The sequence below is a fragment of the Cupressus sempervirens genome, chromosome 10 (genome assembly GCF_028749045.1).
Source record: "Cupressus sempervirens isolate cs-2001-9-10 chromosome 10, ASM2874904v1, whole genome shotgun sequence".
Classification (NCBI taxonomy): Eukaryota; Viridiplantae; Streptophyta; class Pinopsida; order Cupressales; family Cupressaceae; genus Cupressus; species Cupressus sempervirens.
Genome location: NC_143127.1, coordinates 773,481,052 through 773,504,020, shown reverse-complemented (window position 1 = coordinate 773,504,020; position 22,969 = coordinate 773,481,052). Strand labels below are relative to the sequence as shown.

Sequence of the window (22,969 nt, the reverse complement as noted above, 5' to 3'; positions counted from 1 at the left end):
AAGACCTAATGGACTATCGACAAGGTGCATGCTACTTTTCTAAGGTGGACCTGAAATCAAGATACCATCAGAAAAGAGTTAGACCAAGGGATGAGTGGAAAACAACTTTCAAGACTAATGAAGGCCTATATAAATGCTTAGTGATGCCTTTTGGGCTAACAAATGCACCTAGCACATTTATGAGGCTAATGAATGGGGTACTTATGGAATTAATTGGTAAATTTGTAATTGTTTGCCTTGATGACATACTAATCTTTAGCAAGACTAAGGAAGAGCACCTAGAGCATTTGGATATGGTGTTGAAGAAGCTACATTAAAAGTTGATGATCAACTTGGAAAAAAGTGAGTTCCTTAAAACAAATTTAGCTTATCTTGGTTTTGTTGTATCTCAAGGTTGTTTGAAAATGGATCCCTCCAAGGTAGAGGCTATCCTTAGTTGGCCTACCCCTACGTTAGTAGGAGATGTTAGAAGTTTTCATGGGCTAGCTTCTTTTTATAGTTAGTTTATAAGAAGTTTTAGCCACATATGTACACCATATGTACACCTATTTTGAATACCATTAAGGGTTAGAGTGAAATTTCAGTTTGCTTGGACTGATAAAGCCAATGATAGCATTGTTGTTAAAAAAGAAGTTAGTGGAGTTGCCCTCACTTAGGTTACCAGACCTTAACCAAGTGTTTTCAGTTGAATGTGATGCTAACAAGTTGGGTATACGAGCAATCCTAATTCAGGAGAATCACCCTATGGCCTTTTTCTCTGAAAAGTTGAATGAAGCTAAGCAAAAATACTCTACTTATGAGCTAGAGTTATATGCCATTGTTCAAGCTCTAACAGAACGGAAGCATTAGCTATTGCCTAAATAATTTATTGTCTATACTGACAACCATGCTCTTAGTTTGCTAAACGGGCAAAAGCCGCTTAACCAAAGGCATTTGAAGTGGGTGGAACAATTACAAACTTACAAGCTTATACATTCACCATTAAACATAAGAAAGGTACTACAAACAAGGTAGCAAATGCTTTGAGCAAGAGGGTGCTCACTATACAAGAGGTTCAAATGAAGAGTGTAGGGTTAGAGGCTTTAAAGAACCTATATGCAGATGATAAAAAAAATTGCAGAGGCTTATAAGATTTGTTCAAACTTTGCTAACTCATTTGTCATGTGCGCAAATTTTAATGTAATACTTTAATTTAATTAATTAATTAATTGGTCCCAGAATTTAAATAATGTAATAAAAGGACCTTTAATTAGTTACTTTAATTAATAAATGTGGGGCCCAAGTTAATAATATTTGTATTTGTGGTTACGATTGATTTATGTATATCTCAAACCCGTCTTTTCTTTTACTTGTAGGTGTTGTCGTGTCAACATTACTTGTAAAACCTTGGGATGTTTCTTTGAAGGGGCATTTATGACCGGTTGTAGGTAGTTGTTTAGTAGGCGATTTAAATTATTTTCTTTACACTGCGAATTCCTATTGGAGTTCTCTGTTGTTCGCCATTTCGGAAGTGGAAGTTCTTCCCTACTTGGCTAGTGCGGTTTCGGTGGGATTCAACCCTCATCCTATTCTGATTCTTTGTACTACTCCACTCAGAGTTGGCGAATCCATGCACCATCTTCATTTGCAACTGTAAATATTGTTTGTGGAACTTCCTCAATTTTGTTGGCATCCATTTGTTCTTACAATCTCGAGTACATATTTAATATGATTGATCATTTGGAATTATCTGTGCATAAAATTAGCATTGGTGAACTCATTGGCGTAAAGGCACCATGCGTCTCCACGTGGTTCACCAAACTACCGAAGTCACTTCCATACATACTCACTCAACATTGTACGCCACTCTCTCTTCACTACTTCGTACCCTCCTGATACACTGCACAAGATCATCCTACCGTACAGCCATCTACATTACCATACAGCCTCCTGCATTATCGTACGGCCTGCGCTCCACACCATATGAACTACCTTGGGTCTAGTCGTACGATCTCCGAGGACAACCGCATGGGTTGTTTGTTTACCATACGAACAATGTTGAGTGTTGTTTTGAAGTGCGTTCAACTTGCAACATGTGCATTAAGTCAAAGTATCTTAGATTTTGCCTTCAAAACATTACAGTAGTATCAAAGCAATTGCCTCTAGTCGAGATCCCCTTCAGGAACTCATTGCCTTCGAGTTGAGATCCCCTTTAGGTCAAGATTCTCTTCGGGCTGAGATTGCCTTCGAATCGAGATTGCCTCCGGATAGAGATCCTCTTCGGCCAAGATCATTGAAATCCCCTTCGAAATTATCATCACCTTCGGGTTGAGATCCCCTTTGAGTCAAGATCCCCTTTGGGCCGAGATTGCCTTTGGATCGAGATTGCCTCCAAACAATGATCCCTTTCGAGCCGAGATCACCGAGATCCCCTTCGGGAAGTCATCACCCTCGGGTCGAAATCCCCTTCGAAACGAGATCCCCTTCAGATCAAGATTGCCTTCGGATCGAGATTGCCTTCAAACAAAGATCCTCTTTGGGTTCAGATTGCCTTTGTACAAAGATTGCCTTCAGACCGAGATTGCCTTCAGGCCGAGATCATCGAGATGCCCTTGGGGAAGTCATTGCCTTCAGGTTGAGATCCCCTTCAGGCTGAGATTGCCTTCGGATCAAGATTGCCTCCGGACAGAGATCCCCTTCGGGTCAAGAGTGCCTCTGGATAGAGATCCCCTCAGGAACAAGATCCCTTTCGAGCCAAGATCGCCTTGAGGACGAGTTCGCCTAAGGAACATTACAATCGTATCAAGGCTAGTGATCTTGCCAACCTATTGGGATGATTGAGAGCTTTTGGGATTGGGATCGCGCTATAGCACCAAGCGGCAATGGAGAGTGGTGGTTGAAGGCACTACAAAGGATTGGCAAAGAGCTTAGCAAGTGTGTTGATCTTCCATTAGATATATTGGAAGTATGTTTGCGTAAGGTTAACCAATTACCTTCAAGATTTATACAGAGAATCCTCTTGCTGATTAAAGATGCCTTAAGTCAACCCAGGCTTTTGAGACACCATGACAAGGGAAAAAGGTTGGCAGTTGCAGCATGTCTCTGTGAGGTCTTGAGAATTTCAGCTCCTAAAGCACCATATGATGATAACACCATGATAGAGATATTGCATTTGATAGTTGACAGCTTTCAGAGTCTTGATGACTTCAATAGTGACCCTTTTGGTAGGAAATCTACAATATTGGAGAATTGTGCAAATGTCAAAGTAACCTCCTCTTAGATCTCGAATTGCAAAATTTTGTCTATGATATGTTTCGTCACTTCTTGGTCACCATCAAGGAAGATCATAATACTAAGATTTCAATTGCTATGGAGAGTCTTATAATCATTGCCCCCTACTATTCTATGGACGATAGTAGGGCCAAGGCCCTACTATTCTAATCTAAGGGATTTTGTGCATTAAAGAGATGGATGAAATATCCCAACCCATCACATCTATGTTATGGGTTGTTCGTAATCTAGTATGTATCCCCTCTATAGCAGCATATAGATTGGTTAGTATGTTTTCGGTCATTGTGAAGAAAAACTAATATCTCATTTGCACGAGTGGGAGAAAATGGATTACAACGATACGGGTGATGCATTACGTGAGGAGAATGAAGGCATGATTATAGGACTACTCCAGGAGGATTTGCCAAATCTTTCTACTACACCAACATGGGGAGAACACCTAAAAAATGAAGATATTACTTGCATGGATCTTGTGAAGACATGGACGGATCAAGTTGTGCCCATCAACAAAGTTGTGCCCGAGGTTGTGTCAGTCGTTGAGGCATTATCTGTCATGAAGGTTCTAACAATTGTCAAGGTTGTGTCCATCATAGTAGCTGTGTTTGTTGCTGAGGTTAAATTGTCATCAAGGTTGTATTCATCCCCAAGGTTGTGTCCGTCACCAAGGTCGTGTTTGTTGCCGAGGTTGTGTGTTTGTCACCGAAGCTATGTCCATTATCGTGGTCATGTTTATCGCCAAGGTTGTATGTTTATCACTGTGGTTGTATCTGTCACCATAGTTGTGTTTGTTGTCGTCAACGTCACCTTGTCTATCACCGTAGTTGTGTTTGTTTTCGTCACTGTTGTCATGTCTATCACCGTCATTGTGTCCATTTTTGTCATCGTCCCCATGTCTGTCATCGTTATTATGTCCATTGTCATCACTACTGTCGTGTCCATTGTCGAGCCCATCATCATGTCCGTCATTGTCATTGTATTTGTCACTGCCATTGTGTCTGTCATCTACACTGAGTTTGTGTTCGTCATTGAGATTGTCTCCGTCGCTGTAGTTGTTCTCGTTGACATCGTCGTGGCTGTCTCCAGCATCATTGTGTGTTCATCATTGTGGTCATGTTTGTCGCAATAACTAACGTTTGTTGCCATTGAGACATTGCTCGTTATTGAGGCTCTATCCATTGTTGAGGCTTAAGTCGAGGTTGTGTGTGCCACTGAGGCTTTACCTATAGCTAAAATTTTGTTTTTCATAGAGGTACTCTGTCGAGGCTTTCTCTGCCAAGGCTCCCTTCGCCAAGGTACTCCTGGTCAGGGTTCCCTTCACTAAGTTACTCTTCGTCGAGATTCCCTTCACTAAGGCACTCTTCACTGAGGTTCCCTTCGTCACCGCACCTTGTCGAGGCTCCTGTCATCGAGGTACTCATGGCCAAGCCCCCCTTCACCAACATTCTCACCACCGAGGCTCTCTTCGTTGAGGTTTCATCCGTCAGGAATATAATAGTTGGTCGTTGTGATAATGTCAATGGCCAAGTTTGTGCCAGCATCGGCGTCTATGTATGACCATACCCAAAGAGATTTTTGAACATAATGACGTGAAAGATTTCATCAATTTGTGTCATTGGGATCCTATTGAAGGGCACGACAATGTTTATATCAGAGTGGCATAGGGGACACCTAACAATAGTGTGGTACAGGGGAGGTTTGATGACAATTCACTCATCTCACCTGCATGCTTGATTTGGGATCCTAGTGCTAAAAACAAAACCAATGTTGAACACCCATAGTGCTCTTAGTGTGTGGGATGAGAGCAAGGCTGCTAATCTTCAGGCGAGCATGGATAATAATCTGGAGTCAAATAAATGGAATCGTGAACCTAGAGAATGGGACAAAGGTCGTTTGCAGGAACAATTACTACCATTGGTTGATGATGGAGTCTATCCTCCAACCGTGCTCAAGGCATGTATAACTGCAATCTATCTGTGTGAGGGACTTTCGCGCGAGAGCAACAAGGTCTACCTAAGTTATGAGTTTCCAGAAGAGATTGATGAACATGATGACATCACTGTATTTTATGATTGGCATTTTTGGGATCTTGGTGACTCAAGACATGAAAATATTTATATCAAAGTAGCGCAACGAAAGTTTGATGGCAATGTGGTGCTGCGAAGGATTGATGTCATTTCACTTGTCTCGCCTGCGCATTTGATTTGGGACCCTAGAGTTGTAGGCCTTTTGTCTGTTGACAAATTGCTTGAGGGCAACTAATCTTTGGGTAGGGACGATTTGTCATGTCCCCAAATTTTAATGTAATAATTTAATTTAATTAATTAATTGGTCCCAGAATTTAAATAATATAAATAAAAGGACCTTTAATTAATTACTTTTATTAATAAATATGGGGCCGAAGTTAATAATATTTGTATTTGTGGTTCCGATTGATTTATGTATATCTCGAACCCGTCTTTTATTTTATTTGTAGGTGTTGTCATGTTGGCGTTACTTGTAAACCCTCGGGAAGTTTCTTCGTAGGGATATTTATAACCGGCTGTAGGTAGTTGTTTCGTAGGTGATTTGAATTATTTTCTTTGTACTGCAAATTCCTGTTAAAGTTTTATCATCTTCCCTACTTGGCTAGTGTGGTTTCGGTGGGATTCAATCCTCACCCTATTCTGATTCTCTGTATTACTTTGCACGGATTTGGCGAATCTGTGCACCATCTTCATTTGCAATTATAAATATAGTTTGTGGAACTTCCTCAATTTAGTTGGCATCCATTTGTTCTTACAATCTGGAGTACATATTTAATATCGTTGATCATTTGAAATCATTTATGCATAAAATCAGTATTGTCAAACTCATTGGCTTAAAGGCATTGTGCGGCTCCACATACTTCACCAAACTACCAGAGTCACTTTCGAAGGACTCACCCAACACCGTACGCCACTCTCTCTTCACTACTTCGTACCCGCCTAATACACTGCACAAGATCACCCTACTGTACGACCATTTGAATTACCATACGACCATCTGCATTATCATACAACCTTCTGCATTACCGTACAACCTGCGCTCCACACCATAGGAACTACCTTGGCTCTAGTTGTACGATCTCCTAGGAGAATCGTATAAGTTGTTCGTTTACCGTACAAACAACGTTGACTGTCATTTCGAAGTGTTCAACTTGCCACCTATGCGCTAAGTCAAAGTATCTCAGAGTTCGCCCTCAAAACATTACAGTGGTATTAGAGCAATTGCCTTCGGGTCGAGATCCCCTTCGGCAAGTCATTGCCTTTGAGTTGAGATCCCCTTCAGATCGAGATTTCCTTCAGGTCAAGATTGCTTTCGGATCGACTTTGCCTCCGGACAGAGATCCCCTTTGGCTAAGATTGCCTTTAGGCCGAGATCACCTTCATCCCCTTCAGAATTGTCATCGCCTTTGGGTTGAGATCCCCTTCAAGTTGAGATCCCCTTCAAGCCGAGATCACCAAGATCCCCTTCGGGAAGCCATTGCCTTCAGGTTGAGATCCCTTTCAGGATGAGATCCCCTTCGAATCGAGATTGGCTTTGGATCAAGACTACCTCTGGCCAGACATCCCCTTCGGGTCGAGATTGCCTCCGGACAGAGAACCCCTTCGGTCCAAGATTACCTTGGGCCGAGATCACCAAGATTCCCTCCAAAAAGTCATTGCCTTCAGATTGAGATCCCCTTTGGGTCGAGATCCCATTTGGGCCAAGATTGCCTTCGGATCGAGATTGACTCCGAGCAGAGATCCCCTTCGGATCGAGATCCCTTTCGGGACAAGATTGCCTTCTGGCCAAGCTCGCTTTGGGGACATTACATCATTCCATGTTTATTACTCTGACTTTTAATTGCAGGATGGTCTACTATTTAAAGGGCATTTGTTATGCATTCCTGAATGCTCCATAAGAGAAAACATCATCAAAGAGAAACATCAAGGTAGTCTTGGTGGACATTTTGACCTAGACGAGACATTGAAATAGGTAACTAGGTTTTGCTATTGGCTTAAACTGCAAACTGATGTCTGACATTTTGTTGGGCAATGTTCTATTTGTTAGAGAGCCAAGGGAACATCAACCAATCAAGCTTGTATTAACCTTTGTCAATACCTACTAGACCTTGGGAGTGCCTTAGTATGGATTTTGTACTAGGTTTGCCCAGGATTTGATAGTGTGTATGTAGTGGTGGATAGGTTTAGCAAAATGGCACACTCCATACCTTGCAAAAGCACCAATGATGAATATTATATTGTAGGCCTATTCTTTAAGAAAATAATGGGGATCAATGGACTTCCTATAAGCATTGTGTGTGATAGAGATTCTAAGTTTGTGGGTCACTTTTGGAGAACCTTATGGAAGAAATTAGGAACTAATTGTCCTTTTCATTTGCTTATCGTCCGCAATCTGATGGTCAAACTGAAGTTGCAAATAGGTCTTTGGGTAATTTGTTGAGGAGTTTAACCAAGCAACATGGTCAAGCATGGGATTTGGTCATTGGGCAAGGTGAATATACCTACAATGATTCAATAAATAGGAGTACAGGGAAGAGTTTCGTTGAAATAGTCTATGGAGATCAGAGATACAAGAGCAATGGACAAAAGGAGTGCTCTGGGTGAAACATTTGCAAAGAATATGAAAGACATACGTGAAGAGGTCAGGAAAACATTACAACAAAGTGTAGAGAAATATAAGACTCAAGCTGATAAGACCAGGAGAGAATTGCAATTCAAAGTAGGAGACTTAGTAATGGCATAACTAAGGAAAGAAAGGTTACCTAAAGGGCAACCTACAAAATTTCTCGTGAAGAAGATTTGGCCATTAAAAATTGTGCATAAGTTTGGCAACAATGCCTATGAGGTGGAGTTACCTCTTATCCTTGGCATATCTCCAATCTTTAAAGTCAATGATCTCTATGCATAAAAAGGAAACACATCAAACACTAGTCCACAAGATGCGACAATAATAGTTGATTTAGATTAGGTCACAAATTTGCCACCTAGTCCACCATTACAATTGGAGTGCACCATTGATTCCAAAGTTCTTAAGAAGACAAGGAAAGGTGTATATAAAGAGTATCTAGTGAAATGGGCAACCGTACCTGAAACTGAGGCAACTTGTATGATAAAAAGCGGAAATTCCCAAGCATGGAAAGATAGTTCGGGACCTTATTACTTAAGGGACTTGAGTTCTTTGTGTCCCCGGAGTATGGTGCAAAGCACCTAGCCTTTTGGTGTGGTTTGGTGTGTTTTAGATATCATTAATGTTAAAAGACTCAAGGCAACAAATTTGGTAAGATTGAGCCAAGATGAGTCAATTTTGGTTTGCAAATCCAAAAGTTGCACATAAGCGATCTTGGGAATAAAGCCACCATGGGTGGTCAAAGTTGGAGTTGGATGAAGATAAGGTTGTTAAAGGTCATTTAGGTGTTTAGGAAGGTTTCTAGGAGAGTTAGAACACTTAGGACAAGTTTGGAGTCCCAAAGATGTAAATGTGCAAAGTTGCATGAAAAGTTGCGAAGTTGCAACTTTTTGCAAAATGTTGCAAGATTGCAACTTAGAATCCAAGAAACAGTTGGGAATGATCCTAACTGATCCAAGAGCACATATAAGCCTTGGAAAACTGAATTGAGTTAGTTGAATCAACAACGGCAAGATTTTATCAGGTTTTTGCTCTGTTTGCAATATTTTTCCGTACTATGATTGTACTCCATTGTGACATTTTGTGAAGTTAGCATCAGTAGAGTTTAGAGTTTTTTACCTTTCTTTTGAACCAAGTTTGAAGTCCTGAAATACTCTAGTTAAAGAGAGTCGTGATTTTGAAGTAGATCAGCTTGTAAACCCTTGCAACCTAGGGTTATGCAGAAGAAATGGCTCTAGCCTCCACAGTTAAAAAATCAAATGGCTTGGAGGAATGTTAGACTTGTTTGTATAGTTTCCTTTTATTCCATTTTTAAGCTCATCTTTGTTGATTTGCTATTTTTTATTTGATGCCCTAGGCTGATCACTAGGTGGTGGTGAGCCAAGACAAAAATAAGAAACATAGCTAGCAACAGGAATTGGATTAGTTGATGGAGTTGAGTTGTGAATTGAGGTTATAAAGGCGACTACAAACCTCAAATAGAATTATCAGATATTATCTATGGTGAAGAGTCGAAGCCATTGTTTTTGAGATTGTTCAAAATTGCCAAATAAGCCTAGAAATTGCTTAATTTGGTTATCAGTCATAGTGTTATAACCCACATCCAATTCCTTGATATTGTAGAGAACTTCCAAATGGGTGTCTGGAATGGTGACTAGTTCTTGGTGTTGTTCAAGTGCTATGAAAGTTGAAGGCCAAAAACCTAGATAGGGGAGCTAATTCAATTAGTCCTACTAGGTCACCTAGCGCAACTTGTTGAACAATGAAAGTTTGTTCAAAACCTATTGTTCTAATGGATGAATGGTGTCAGACCCACCTAGTAGAAGGTAATGAAGGGTTGGAGAGTGTAGAATCCTAGTGGGTAGAGAAACTCTGGTAGTCGTTAGTTAGAGAGCAATTTGCCAACAGTGGCATTGGGAAAGCAGCCCATTGTTAAGCTTGTCATCTAGAAAAACCTTGGGAAAAGTGTCATTGGGAAGACCCCTTGATATCTAACCATTGGATAGTTGAATGGACAACTGCACATTATAGTTTTGATTTGAGTTATCACAATTTGCTCTACATCAATTATTTTTACTATCAGATACCTTACTAAGACAAGGCAATCATATATATAGCCTATCACAAGAAATGCATAGAAATATTACTCTGATCCATACGATCTGTATTGTCAGACCAGCATGATTGAGAAGTTACAAAATTAACACTCCCTCTTAACTTAATAATCATATTGAGAGATAACATATCTAGCATCATCAATTAAGATGAATAAGCATAGATTGATACTCTATATCTATATGAATCTTTTGAGTATGTGGTGTCATGAACACATGATACTATGTCATATCACTAAACCTGTGATATGACATATCACTGATACTAGTGATAATAGTATTGCAAAAGGATAAAATCCAAAGAATAATTAAATTCTTCATTTATCCAAGTTGTGACTCATAGGTACTAGCATTCCTTATCACAACATGATCCTGAGTTAAGATCTTCCAGAACACAGGATAAACTCTAGAGAATAATAAAATTCTTCCTTAATCCAAATTGTGACTCATAGGCATAACAATGTCTACATCATAATGTGATCGTGAACTCATCTAGATCTGACAGTAGATCTCTACTGTTTAGCACATTATCTAAGAAATCATCATTTTTCATAATGTCTTTTATAACAATGTTCATTATCTCAAAGATTGTCACCTCTTAAATAACGAATACAAACGGTGGAGCCCATAACAGTCAATAGCTTGACAAAAATTATTATAATAATAATTTAAAGAATAAAAAAAATTATAATTCAACCATACCAAATCTTTTTATGAAGTGATCTATCTTCACTCGAGAGAGAGGTTTGGTAAGAATATCCGCTATCTGATCTGCAGTACAAATGTATTCTAATTTTACAGTATTCCAATCTACCATATCTCTAACATAATGGTAAGGAATTTCAATATGCTTGGACCTATAATGAAAAACTAGATTCACAGAAAGCTTGATGGAACTCTAATTATCACAATGAATAATCATAGGATTCATGGCTTGACCAAATAATCCCACAAGTATCTTTCTAAGCCAAACTGCTTCCCGAGAGGCCATTGCTGCTGCAATGTATTCGGCCTCTATGGAACTTTGTGCTACTGAAGACTACTTTCTGCATATCCATGATATCAAAACTGACCCTATACTGAAACAACATCCTAAAATGCTTTTCCTGTCAGTAACACTTCTAGCTCAATCTGAGTTTGTGTATCCATGTAGATCCAATTCAACTTTCTCATACTTGAGCCCAAGGTTAAGAGTGCCTTGTAAGTATCACATGATGTGTTTGACTGCAACTAGGTGAATCTCCTTTGGCTCGCACATAAACTAACTTAAGGCATTAATAGCATAACAAATATCAGGTCTTGTATTTACCAAATACATAAGGGACCCAATCATCTATCTGTAAAGAGTAGAATCTATGGAAGGTGATTCTATTGCTGCTTCCTTAAGTTTATGTAGATTGGTCTCCATGGGAGAAGACATAGGCTTGCAGTTCCACATTCCAAATCTCTTCAAGATATCTAATGTATACTTTCCTTGATTGAGTATGATGTTGTCAGAATTCTGCCATACTTCCAGTCTTAGGAAGTAATGAAGGAGTCCTAAATCTTTCGTCTCGAATTCTCTGATTAGATCTTTCTTGCATTGATCTATGAGATGATCATCACTTGTTATTCGTAAATCATCAACATACAGTATCAAAATTACCATATCATCTTTATCCCCTTTATAATATAGATTTGGATCAGCTTCATTCTTGAAGAATCCTAAGCTGGTGAGATACTTATCAATTCTTTCATACCATGCCCTTGGACATTGTTTAAGCTCATAGAGAGCTTTCTTGAGCCTGTAAACAAAAGTTTTAGGGTTATGAGTTTCAAATCCTTCAGCTTGCTCTGAATATACCTCTTTTGTAATCTTTCCATTCAGAAATGTTGTTTTTACATCCATCTGATGTACTTTCCATCCCTTTGATGCTGCAATAGCTAGGACTGCTCTTACAAAGAAGTATCTGGCAACTGGAGTAAAGGTTTCTTCATAATCAATCCCCTCTTTCTGAGAGAATCCCCTGGCTACAAATCTGGCTTTATATTTTTCAATGCTACCATCAGCAACATGCTTGATTTTAAATATCCACTTAGAAGAAACAACAGATTTTCCTTCAAGTCTTGGAACAAGTTCCCAAACATCATTCTTCATAATGGATTGGTATTCTTCCATCATGGCATCCTTCCAAGCTGTATGTTTAATAGCATCTAAAACACTGGTTGGTTTTGATTTAGACAAATCACTCATGTTTGCTACATAACCAGAAAATCTTTTGGGTCTTTTGCTTTCTCTAGAGGTTCCAAATGGTGCAATGAAGTCTTGTGCTCCCTCTACTATCTTAATGGCCCAAAGTGGTCTTTCCTTTGAATTTTGAGTTTTCTCAAGATTGAGATTTTGAATTTCATCTTCAATTTTTTCAATGTTCTCCCTCTAAGACTCAGATTCATTAATTTCTTCAGAACTAGGTAAGGGAGAGAGATCTCCAACACTTAGGGATTTTTTGAATGTTGAATCTTCTTCAAATATTGCATCCCTACTAAGTTCAATATTTTTCTGACCAGGTATGAAAATCATATATGTTTTAGATGTTTCACTATACCCAACAAAAATATCTTTCCTCCCGAAGGGTCCTAACTTAGTTATCTTTTCTTTTGGAACATGTATATATATTGGGCACCCAAAAATCCTAAGATGACTTATATTGGATTTAACTTTAGTAAATCTCTAAGGTAGGAGTGAGGACTTTTATTTTGAATATAGACAGCAGTACAAAAGGTTTCTGCTCAAAGATAATATTCTAGATTTTGATCAAATATCATAGCTCTTGCAGCTTCTATAATTGTTTTATTCTTCCTTTCTACTACCCTGTTTTGTTGTGGGTTATGAGGAACGGTGTACTCCCTCTTAATTCCTATTTCTTTACAAAACTCTATAAACAAATCTGAGGTATATTCGCCTCCATTATCAGTCCTGAGAGTTTTCATTTTATGTCCTGATAAGTTTTCAGTTAAGGTCTTAAATTCTTTAAATCTCTTAAGGATTTCTTCTGATTCTTTACATTTTAAGAAGTAAATCCAAGTTTTTCTAGAGGTCATCTATAAAAAGCATATAGCACCAGAATCCTCCAAGAGAAGGAACAGACATAGGTCCACATAAATCTGAGTGGATTAATTTCAAAACATTGTTAGTTTTTCTAGTACTATCATGAAATGGACTTTTGGTGTTCTTACCCAAAGTGCATCCTTTGCATATGCTTGAGTGATCTTTATACAGTTTAGGTAAACTAGTAACCATCTTCTCCATAGTTGATAAGGTTTTGAAATTTAGATGTCCTAACCTTTTATGCCATATTTCGTTTCTATCAACAACTTCATGAATTAAGGCTTGAATAGGTTGACAAGATTCTGTATTTAGCTCATGCAAGTATCCCTTTAGTTTACCAATCAACTTTGCTTTCTTACATGAGTTCTTAGACCAAGTCATTACTTTACCGTCCATGAATGCAACATTATGTCCATCATCTTCAAGGTTGTAACCGAGATTAGATTCATTTTTATTCTTGGTACATAGAGTACTCCTTTGAGTTGTAGAGCAAGCACTACCCATCTTTAGTTTCAAGGTGCAATTTCCAATTCCTTGATGGAATGTGCTAAATTATCACTGATGGTGACTTCACCATTAACTTCTTCTGATATAGAGTCTAGTGCGTCTTTGTATCCTATAATATGTCGAGATGATCCACTATCAATCACCCATGCCTTACTTGAGACTTCATTTGATAGTGTGGAATTCAATACACAATTCTCAACATCATAGTTATCTTCTTTCCTAATAATGTTTGTACAATTTACTTGCTATTTAGAATTCTCAGGGCAATTAGATCTATAGTGTCCAAACTTTTTGCATTTGAGCATTTTATTTTGGATAGATCTTTCTTAGGTTTGTCATTTTTTTGATTACCCTTCTTCTTGAAGTGCTTCTTCTTACCTTTATACAAATTTGTGTTGAGAACATGAAGTTCTTCGTCTTCAGTTTTCAACTTTCCTCCTTAATTTTTCTGGATTCTTCCTGAAGACAATCTCCCTTAAGTCTATTGAAATCAAGAAGATTGTCTCTATCACTTACTCCTTGTGCAAATATTTCCCATGAATCTGGTAATCCATCTATAGCCATCAGTGTTAATTCTTTGTCATCAATTATGGTTCCTATACTTGCAAGTTCATCTCTTAAAATGGAAACCCTTAGGAAGTAAGAATTCATCGTTTCTCCCTTCTTTATCTATATATGATTTAGTTGTCTTTTTAGGGTGAGGACTCTAGTTGCATTGTTAACTTCGTATGCATTCAATAATGCATTCATCATATGAAATGTTGTTTGATGATTCATTAGCATGGGTACTATTTCATTTTTTTACTCCATCTAATATGATCTACATGGCTTTCCTATTTCCTTTACTCCAAGTAGTTTTATTAGGTTCAGCATCAGGTAGTTGGGATGCTTTATCAACAAATTGTTTCACATCATTTTCTTCAAGAATTGTCATGATTTTGAATTTCCAAGCATCAAAGTGTTCTTTCCCATCAAACCTGTCCTCGGGTCTGATTGTGTGTGCCATTGAAGATAGGAGAATGATGCTAGATATACTAAGTCTGATTGTTTAATTTGCAGAGCCTAGGTTTGACAACCTGGCTCTAATAACTTCTATATTGATAAGTAGGAGATATTCCACAGCTAGTCAAATTGTGATATGAATATCAGGATTTAACTGTGTGATTTTTGAGTCAAACTCGATGACCCATGTTTCATGAGTAGTGATTCAACATGAATCCATCTCTCATGAGAATAAATGGAACACTTAACACTCATTGGATCTAGGTGATGCTCATAGGGGTGAAGCACCGGGACTTCCCGGGAGGTCACCCATCCCAGTACTACTCCAGCCTGAGCGCGCTTAACTACGGGGTTGCAAGCTTTGGGTTTAACTATGGAGGAAACTCCGTAGTTAAGCGCGCTCAGGCTGGAGTAGTACTGGGATGGGTGACCTCCCGGGAAGTCCCGGTGCTTCACCCCTGTGAGCATCACCTAGATCCAATGAGTGTTAAGTGTTCCATTTATTCTCATGAGAGATGGATTCATGTTGAATCACTACTCATGAAACATGGGTCATCGAGTTTGACTCAAAAATCACACAGTTAAATCCTGATATTCATATCACAACTTCTATATTGTTTGCTGAAGATGATCTTCCTTCTATCTGAACTTGGCGAAGAGATGTCAATATCAATTGTTATTCTGAAATGTTTTTGTCTCAGCAAGTATTCAAGTTTAGGCAGAATTACTTAGAGGAACAGACTTGATCTATTTGTTTTTCCTTTAACTACATTCCCATCCTATATAAATATGCAACCAAAGGGCATGTCTCTCTAAGAGACATGTCCCTATCTAGGTCGGCCCTGATTAGTTTTCCCAGAATCGGCACTCAAGGAACAATGTCATTATTTAGTGTTTATCCTAACTAATTAAAGACAAGTTTAGACTTATCTAATTAACCCAAGGGAGACGCCGATATCTTACTAAGACAAGGCAATCATATATATAGCCTATAACAAGAAAGGCATAGAATTATTACTCTAATCCATACAATCTGTACTGTCAGGCCAGCATGATTGAGAAGTTACAGAATTAACAAACTCTTGTGTGAATTCTGTGTGATTCCGCCAACAAAACAACAAGAGTGATTGTCTCACCACTCAAACCAATTCAATCCATAGATGCACCTGTGAATCCTGTGCAAATACACCAAGGTTGGCTGAAATGAGCTTTTATCCAATCAACCAAGAAGCCCAAGGGTTTTTGTCCTAGGGTTTGCTGAACATAAAGCTCTCCAAGAATACAGGAAGCCAAGAACAATAATGAATTGCTTTTGGGAGAATCATTAAATTGTATTTCTTTTATAATTTATTCCATTTTCCCGCTCATAAGGTGATCCACTTTATAATAAATTGCTTTTGGGAGAATCATTAAATTGTATTTCTTTTATAATTTATTCCATTTTCCCGCTCATAAGGTGATCCATTGGCATAATACAAAGTCACCTTGCTAAAATAATCAAGATTCAGCTTTTAACTAATTAATTGTTTTTATGACCTGTTTAAAATTTAAATAATTAGAATTAGTCGACTTACAATTTTTTCATTTGACAAATTACTTTTAATCATTTACTTAATTTGTAAGGTCAAACAAATAAAGAAATATTACATACTTTTGTTGATTCAAAAACTAATAAAAATGAATCATGAAACACAATTTATATATGTATATAGGATGTTGTGTCCACACCCACCGCCACTGCTACAAACCTCCAGATGCTATTGAAGATCTTCAACCTCACCTTCAGCGAGTAGATGTGACCACTGCATATTGATAAACAAACAGAATGGAGGAGTATCTGGTGCAGAAACAAATGATGAACAGAACAGAGACACAGCGAGCGGCAGGGCACTACAAATCTACACACATCAGCAGCAGCTATCGAAAGAAGATAAATTGTTTATTTTCGAAGACTGAGCCAAATTTTCCAAAAAAAAAATGTAAACCTTAATTTAGAACACATTTTTTTCAACAAATTTTATTACTTCTTCCGTCAAATCTTCATATCAATGTCTATGTATGAATTAACTAGTATTTAGGATGTATACGAGTATCCTTTTTAACATTCACCAGATCTTAAAATTTATAATCGACTCTATCACATATATATATATATATATAAAGAAAACAGTTAGCTCATTTTTTAAACCTGAAATTATTCAGCTTTGAGCAACCTGGAAAATGGTATAAAAGTGATTCAAAAGGCCATGAAGGGTGTCCTTGTCCAGAAAAGCAAGTCAGAATAAGTACAAACATACATTATGCATTCAGGCACTATAACAAGAAGAAAAAAATGACAAAGTGATTCAGGTTATAATGCCTTTTCTACAATGAACACAATAACCAGTTTTGGATAATATACTTGCCTCATTATATGTGGTCCTGCCCTTGCTTTCAACCTTCTCACACACTGGATCACATCCATAGAGAAAGATTTAAATAAATTAGAAAGGGAAATATATTATTTGAAGTTTCACATAATATGTAACTAACTTTATTTCTGCAATTGAGATTACGCAAATTAAAATTAGTATTTCTATTTCTCTTCAACTGTAAAACCATATAATACATTAGACGCGCATGTAGCTAATTGATCTCTTTTACTATGATGCCATAGTGCATATATATGAATCAAAACAAGGATGTGACAAATTACATGAGATAAAGAAAAAAAATAAAAAATATCATGGTTAAGCTCAGAGGGGGAAAAACATGAAAAGGTGAATGGAAGAGATACGAATTTGTTTGAACACACCTTTCATGCTAAACTGGCGGAGTCCCCTCCCACCTTTATCTCCTCCAATAGCTCGTGGGCCTCTTTTTTTCTTCCTTGTACTGCACATACAGAGTGGGAAGACAGAAATGGCAACCAAATTAGAAGTATGAAAATAAACATATGCCCATTTTGTCTTTGGATCAGAATAATGCCTCTCAATTTCAATACTTATAGCAGGCACTAGCAATAAGGAGCAGAAACCAGTAAAATCAAATTTCTGATAACTGTAGCTCACCCCACAGTATCAGGTGACTCGAAATCCTCTGCTTGAACATCCAAGTGGCGTTGTCTTACAAGCGCATTACTTGGTCCAGGTGTGGCCATTGCAACATCACTGCCTCTTGATGGAGAGCAATTGCTCCCACTATCCACAGAAACTGATTGCCCAGGCAGATTTCCCAAATTTCCTGAACGCCCCCCAACCATTCCGTTTGAAGTGGTTGAAAGATGCTCTCCTCCTTTCACCATATCAATATCATTTTCAATGGTATTCAACCCTACAAAATGTGAGAAAATTAATCTTTGTTTCCTGGGACCACAATCAACTAAGAATTGGTGAGACGTATACTCAATTTTCATGTCTCTATCAGTACATATATGCTACACAAATAAATCTATTTATCTCCTTGTAGTACATCAGTGCCTCAGAAATTCAGAATCTCTGCAGATTCATCGAGTTAACTAAATTTAAATGTAAGGCCCAAAGTATACCTGAAATAGTGGGAATATCAAATAACAGGGAAGACTCTGAGTAAATCCTTTCAAAATAATCTATCATCATAACCTATAGAAACCAAATTTCTTAAACTTAATTCATCATACAACAGGAGATTAGATTACCTCTTGAACACAGAGAAAAATATTTACATCATTCTATTGTACTTACTTCAAATTAAAATTCATAAGAAATCTCTGTTATTTAACCTAAGTCACAGAGTTCGGCGAATTTCAGCCATCAGGTTCGAAATTCCGCGAACTTCAAAACAGCACAAAAAATTCGTTAAAGTTCGCCTAATGTTCGTACAGATATTTCAAGCAGTCTTTAATAAAAAGTCTTCAAGGGTTTTCGCCATTTTATTACCTACACGTAGAGGCATTAGTCCGTGTTTTTTCCGTCCGTGTTTTTACCTACACGTAGAGGCATTAATCCGTCTATGTCTGTGTTTTTATCGTCTCTGAGAGTGCCGTTACGCAAAGGTTTCGCGTTAAAGTCATGGACGAAAAGCAGAACACATTAATTGTCATCAGCTTCAAACATGATCACATAAAGTCGAGATTTAAATAGGATGCGCGAATGATCTTACTCCAAATTATTTATCTGTAATATATTTTTATATATTATTTTGTATGTTAATATTATTTTTATTATGTGTATAATAATAATTGTAATTCCACTCGTTGCCATTTTTAATTTTTAATGTTATAAAGTCTACATATCTGAAGTCAAATTAAAATATAATTATAAGTGGTAAATATTATTTATTTATATTATAGTTTTATATGCTTAGATAATATTATTATACTGTGATATTTTAGTTTTTAAATTTTTTTATGTTATCAACATCATTTTTATTATTATAATTTATATAATGTTTTTTGTATTTAGATAATATTACTATTTTATGTGATAAATAGTAGATATAATTTATCAATTTAAAATACAATATTGTTCTGTATAATATTTATATAAATATAAATTTTTATTATTTATAGTTTTTAAAAATTAATTTATATAGGCGAATTTAATGTCGAATTTTTTCGGACTTTTTTGAGGTCTCGAATTTTATCCGAATTTCATAGTTGCCGAATTCGAATTCGAACTCGAACCTTGTGACATAGTATTTAACTATGGCTGAAAAGAGACTTGAGGGAATTAATTCAGAAGCAAGAGATATTGTTGACACCAGACCCAGGTCCCATCTTTTTTATATAAAATAAGGCAAGTGTTTTTCTTTGGGCCATTTTTCAATGCTTCTCAGATAAGAAAAATATTTATCTAATTTATATGCAGCTCTTCCCTGATTTGGTCACACAAACAGCAGAAATGAGAAACTAGATTACCTCTTGAATACTTAGACTATTTATTTGCATTATTTTATCGAACTAGTTTACTGAAATTCTATCCATATCAGCCTATCAGGTAATTTAGTTATTTAACAACCACTTAAAAGAGTCTAAAGGGAATTAACCCTGAAGCAAGATTTTTCTTGACAACAGATCCAAATCCCTATCATTATAAATGTAATGAAAGGGATGTTCTTTGGACCATATAGTCTTAGTTATTAAACTATGGCTGCGAAGAGAGTTAAGGGAATTAATCCTGAGGCTGGAGTTTTCTTGACACCAGGCCCAGATCCCATTTATTATAAATTTAAAAACAAAATCAAGCGGTGTTCTTTAGACCATTTTCCAGTGCTTCTCAAATAAGATCAAATTTATCTAGTTTGCATGCTGCTCTCCCCTGGATATGATCGTGCAAGCTTCAGGAAATTAGATTACCTCCAGAGCAAACAGAACATTTATTTGTATTTTATTGAGCTAATGTACTGAGATATTATTGAGTAAAAGATATCACAATTATTTAACTACAACTTAAAAGAGACCAATGGGCACTAATCCTGAGGTGAGTTTTCTTGATACCTGACCCAGATCTTACTCATAATAAAATGGCCGTGTGATGTTCTTGGACCATTTAACAGTGATCCTCAAATAAGATAGAAATTATCTAGTTTACATGCTTCTCTGTGCTGGATTTGGTCAACCAACAATGTTAGTCAAATTAGACTAACAAAGACTTATATTCTCTGTTTTTTTTTTTTCACACTATCTACTATTGATAAGATACTAATAAACATCTTCATCTCATTATCATGGCTGAATTAGCTTGAAAATAGTCTTTTTTTCCTTGCAGATGTTGGCAAATGTGGAATAGGCCCTGATACTGCTTAAGAATGGCACAGCCAATAATGAATACAATTTACGATAGTTCCTGAAAATATATACAGGAGAACAATTAAATCAAACAGAATGGGGCCACTTTATGCTAAATGATAACTGATTGCAGGTATAATCATAAAGCTCAAAGGAAAATCATCTCCGAATACAGTTTGATGTGCCCAAACATATTCTAATTCATTGTTACAGATATTCTATAAGCACCCGCCAATTCATGCAAGTCTCCTGATACAATCAAATAGTTAAATGTTACTTCACTGAATCTTATCTGGATGGCTAAAATTATCAAGAAAGAAACAGTCCTAACCACCACATGAATACCGCAAGGTGCATGTCCAGATGGTTATATGACAATGACCCAGAGTCCAGATAGTTATATGACAAAGACCCGGGCAGAATCAGAACAGATAATCAGATCAAATTGAATTTCAACAATAGAGCCGTCAAGGGGAGCACAATCAACAAGATGGAGTTTTAGGAGACCCATACAGAGAAACTCAATTTCGTCATGATAAAAAGAGTTCTGTAATGTTAGAGAATTTCTCACTAACCACATAAATGATGAATTACAAACTTTTCGACATGTAGGCCACTTAGAGAGAAATTCCATGTTAAACCGTGATGTTAGATGACATGACATTTCTGTTCAATATTCCTTATAAGAAAAGTTGTGATCACCAAGTATGGTTGACTTATACTATGTATGCTGTGCAGGAAAATTCAAGCAAAACAAGGCATTTGATGAAAGGGGCCAAAATTCTATGGATCTGAGAAAGCTATAGAAAGTAGTCCAATAATAGGTACGTGGATTGGCAAAATTATTTTTCTTCTTAAGCTTTTTGACGAAGTTGAAACTTGGGAACAAAATTTAAACAACGCACAAGGTAAAATGAAAAAAGAAATCCTTGCATGGGTGTTCTAGAATGCTTCCGGTAGATAATCTTGCTTTTAACCACCAACATTCTAAAACATTTACATGCGCCTTGGATATATCATGTCCATTAAGACAATTCTTACCAAAAGCATTCCAAACCATTTACATGAGCTGTGGATGATCATATCCGTTATCCCTATCTGAGTTTCAACAAAGGTAGGTTTACACGATACAATAAGCTGTGACATATGAAACGACATTTCTCTTTCTCTTCTTGTAATGTAACTAAATTAACACAGAGGCCTTCAAGTATCAAGGGTTCATTCAACTCTATATAATCTGAACACAATTACACCCGAGCCGTTAATGAGTTCAATTGAATTTGAACTTCCACATTCCATCGCTTCTAGAAAAATAAAAACAAGAAGATCTGCAATTGGCACAACATTTGGTGATCCAGCATCGGGATGCGCAATGTAGAGTTCGTGGTACAAGACTATTGCACAAATCAATTCACGACGTACATAAGCAATTGCAAAACAGAGCGAAAAAGTAAAACACCTTACTTGTAGGTGAGGCAATTGCTCCGTTATGAATAATTCCTAAACCCTCAGCATAACTATATATGCCAGCCTCATGAAACTCCCGAAGAAGGTCCTCCTGCAGGCCATTAGGGTTATCATCCGCGTTAGGGTTAGCTGAAACTTGCGGCCGGGATAAGCTCCTCCTGCTTCTAGGCCCTGTTCCCTTCCGCCCACTACCTGCCACATCATCGTCCATTGTTTCAATCCATATCTTCACAGCGAAAACCCTTACGCTGCAACATGCGCATTTATTTACCGCAACCCCAAAACCCCCACTTTTCTCCCCAAGAAAAACAAAACTCAAACAGAAAATTGCTCGTCTGCACTGCAAACAAGATAATTTAAGCAAGCAACCAGGCTTACCTCGGGGCAACATGGATTGTGCCTGCAGAAAGAGCTTTTCCTTATCCTATCTAATCCTTCCCGTTCTACTCTTTTTCATCCCATTGGTGATCAGAAAACGTCATAGTTTTCCTCAAACCCTGGAATTAACAAGCAAGTCAAGCTTCTGCACAAAAATTCACTGAGGTAGCTGAAGCACAAGGACGTTACATACTAGACGCAGCCATATGTTCCACGTTCCCCGAACCGGGAAAAATTGACAATAGTGACACGTCACTCTGAGCAGTTAACCACGTAGACTTTCTTGCACTGAATTGCGCACGTAGGACACTGGGAAAATGGATAATTTCCTTTTAATGATTACAACGCAATGCTTTTAACTCTTCATTTTCGAGGAATGTTTTAAAGCAGGATGACGTGGGGCCCATAACAGGAGTACTTAAAGCGCTGGCAGGCCCACCCTTGTCGGTGGGTCCCGCTGGCGTAGATAAACAGAGGCGTGCTAAAAGTTAAAAGTTTGAGTACTTCGAAAGAGATGTTCATTGCTGTACATATTTTTTTAGGTGGAGATGTCCTAAGGTTTTATTATGAAAATCCAATAAATTTAAAAAAATGAAGATAAAGGATTAACTCGTGTATAATTAATAGCTAGCGAGTCAAAATGTTCAAGAAATTCCACAATTTCAAAAAAGAGGGTTTTAGCATGAATTTGTGTACCAAGTGACTCGGAGGAAAGGAAAGTGCAAGTAATGATGGCATTGGAAGAAT

The 22,969-nt window shown here is 37.4% G+C and overlaps 1 protein-coding gene across 2 annotated transcripts in view; it reads right to left on the bottom strand.

Moving 5' to 3' along the window:
* Positions 1-22,400, bottom strand: part of LOC149536159 (transcription factor-like protein DPB) — a 56,033-nt gene extending 33,633 nt beyond the window's left edge. The window contains exons 1-5 of one of the 2 annotated variants that reach the window (XM_089806785.1): positions 22,223-22,400; positions 21,842-22,036; positions 17,682-17,943; positions 17,426-17,505; positions 17,037-17,080 (exon numbers count right to left, since the gene is read on the bottom strand). In XM_089806785.1, coding sequence (XP_089662911.1) covers positions 17,037-17,080; positions 17,426-17,505; positions 17,682-17,943; positions 21,842-22,036; positions 22,223-22,235 — 594 coding nt within the window. In that variant the 5' untranslated portion in view covers positions 22,236-22,400. Of the gene's footprint in view, positions 1-17,036; positions 17,081-17,425; positions 17,506-17,681; positions 17,944-21,841; positions 22,071-22,222 lie in introns of those variants that run through there. The other variant, XM_089806784.1, reaches the window with a different exon arrangement.
* Positions 22,401-22,969: the final 569 nt, after the last annotated feature.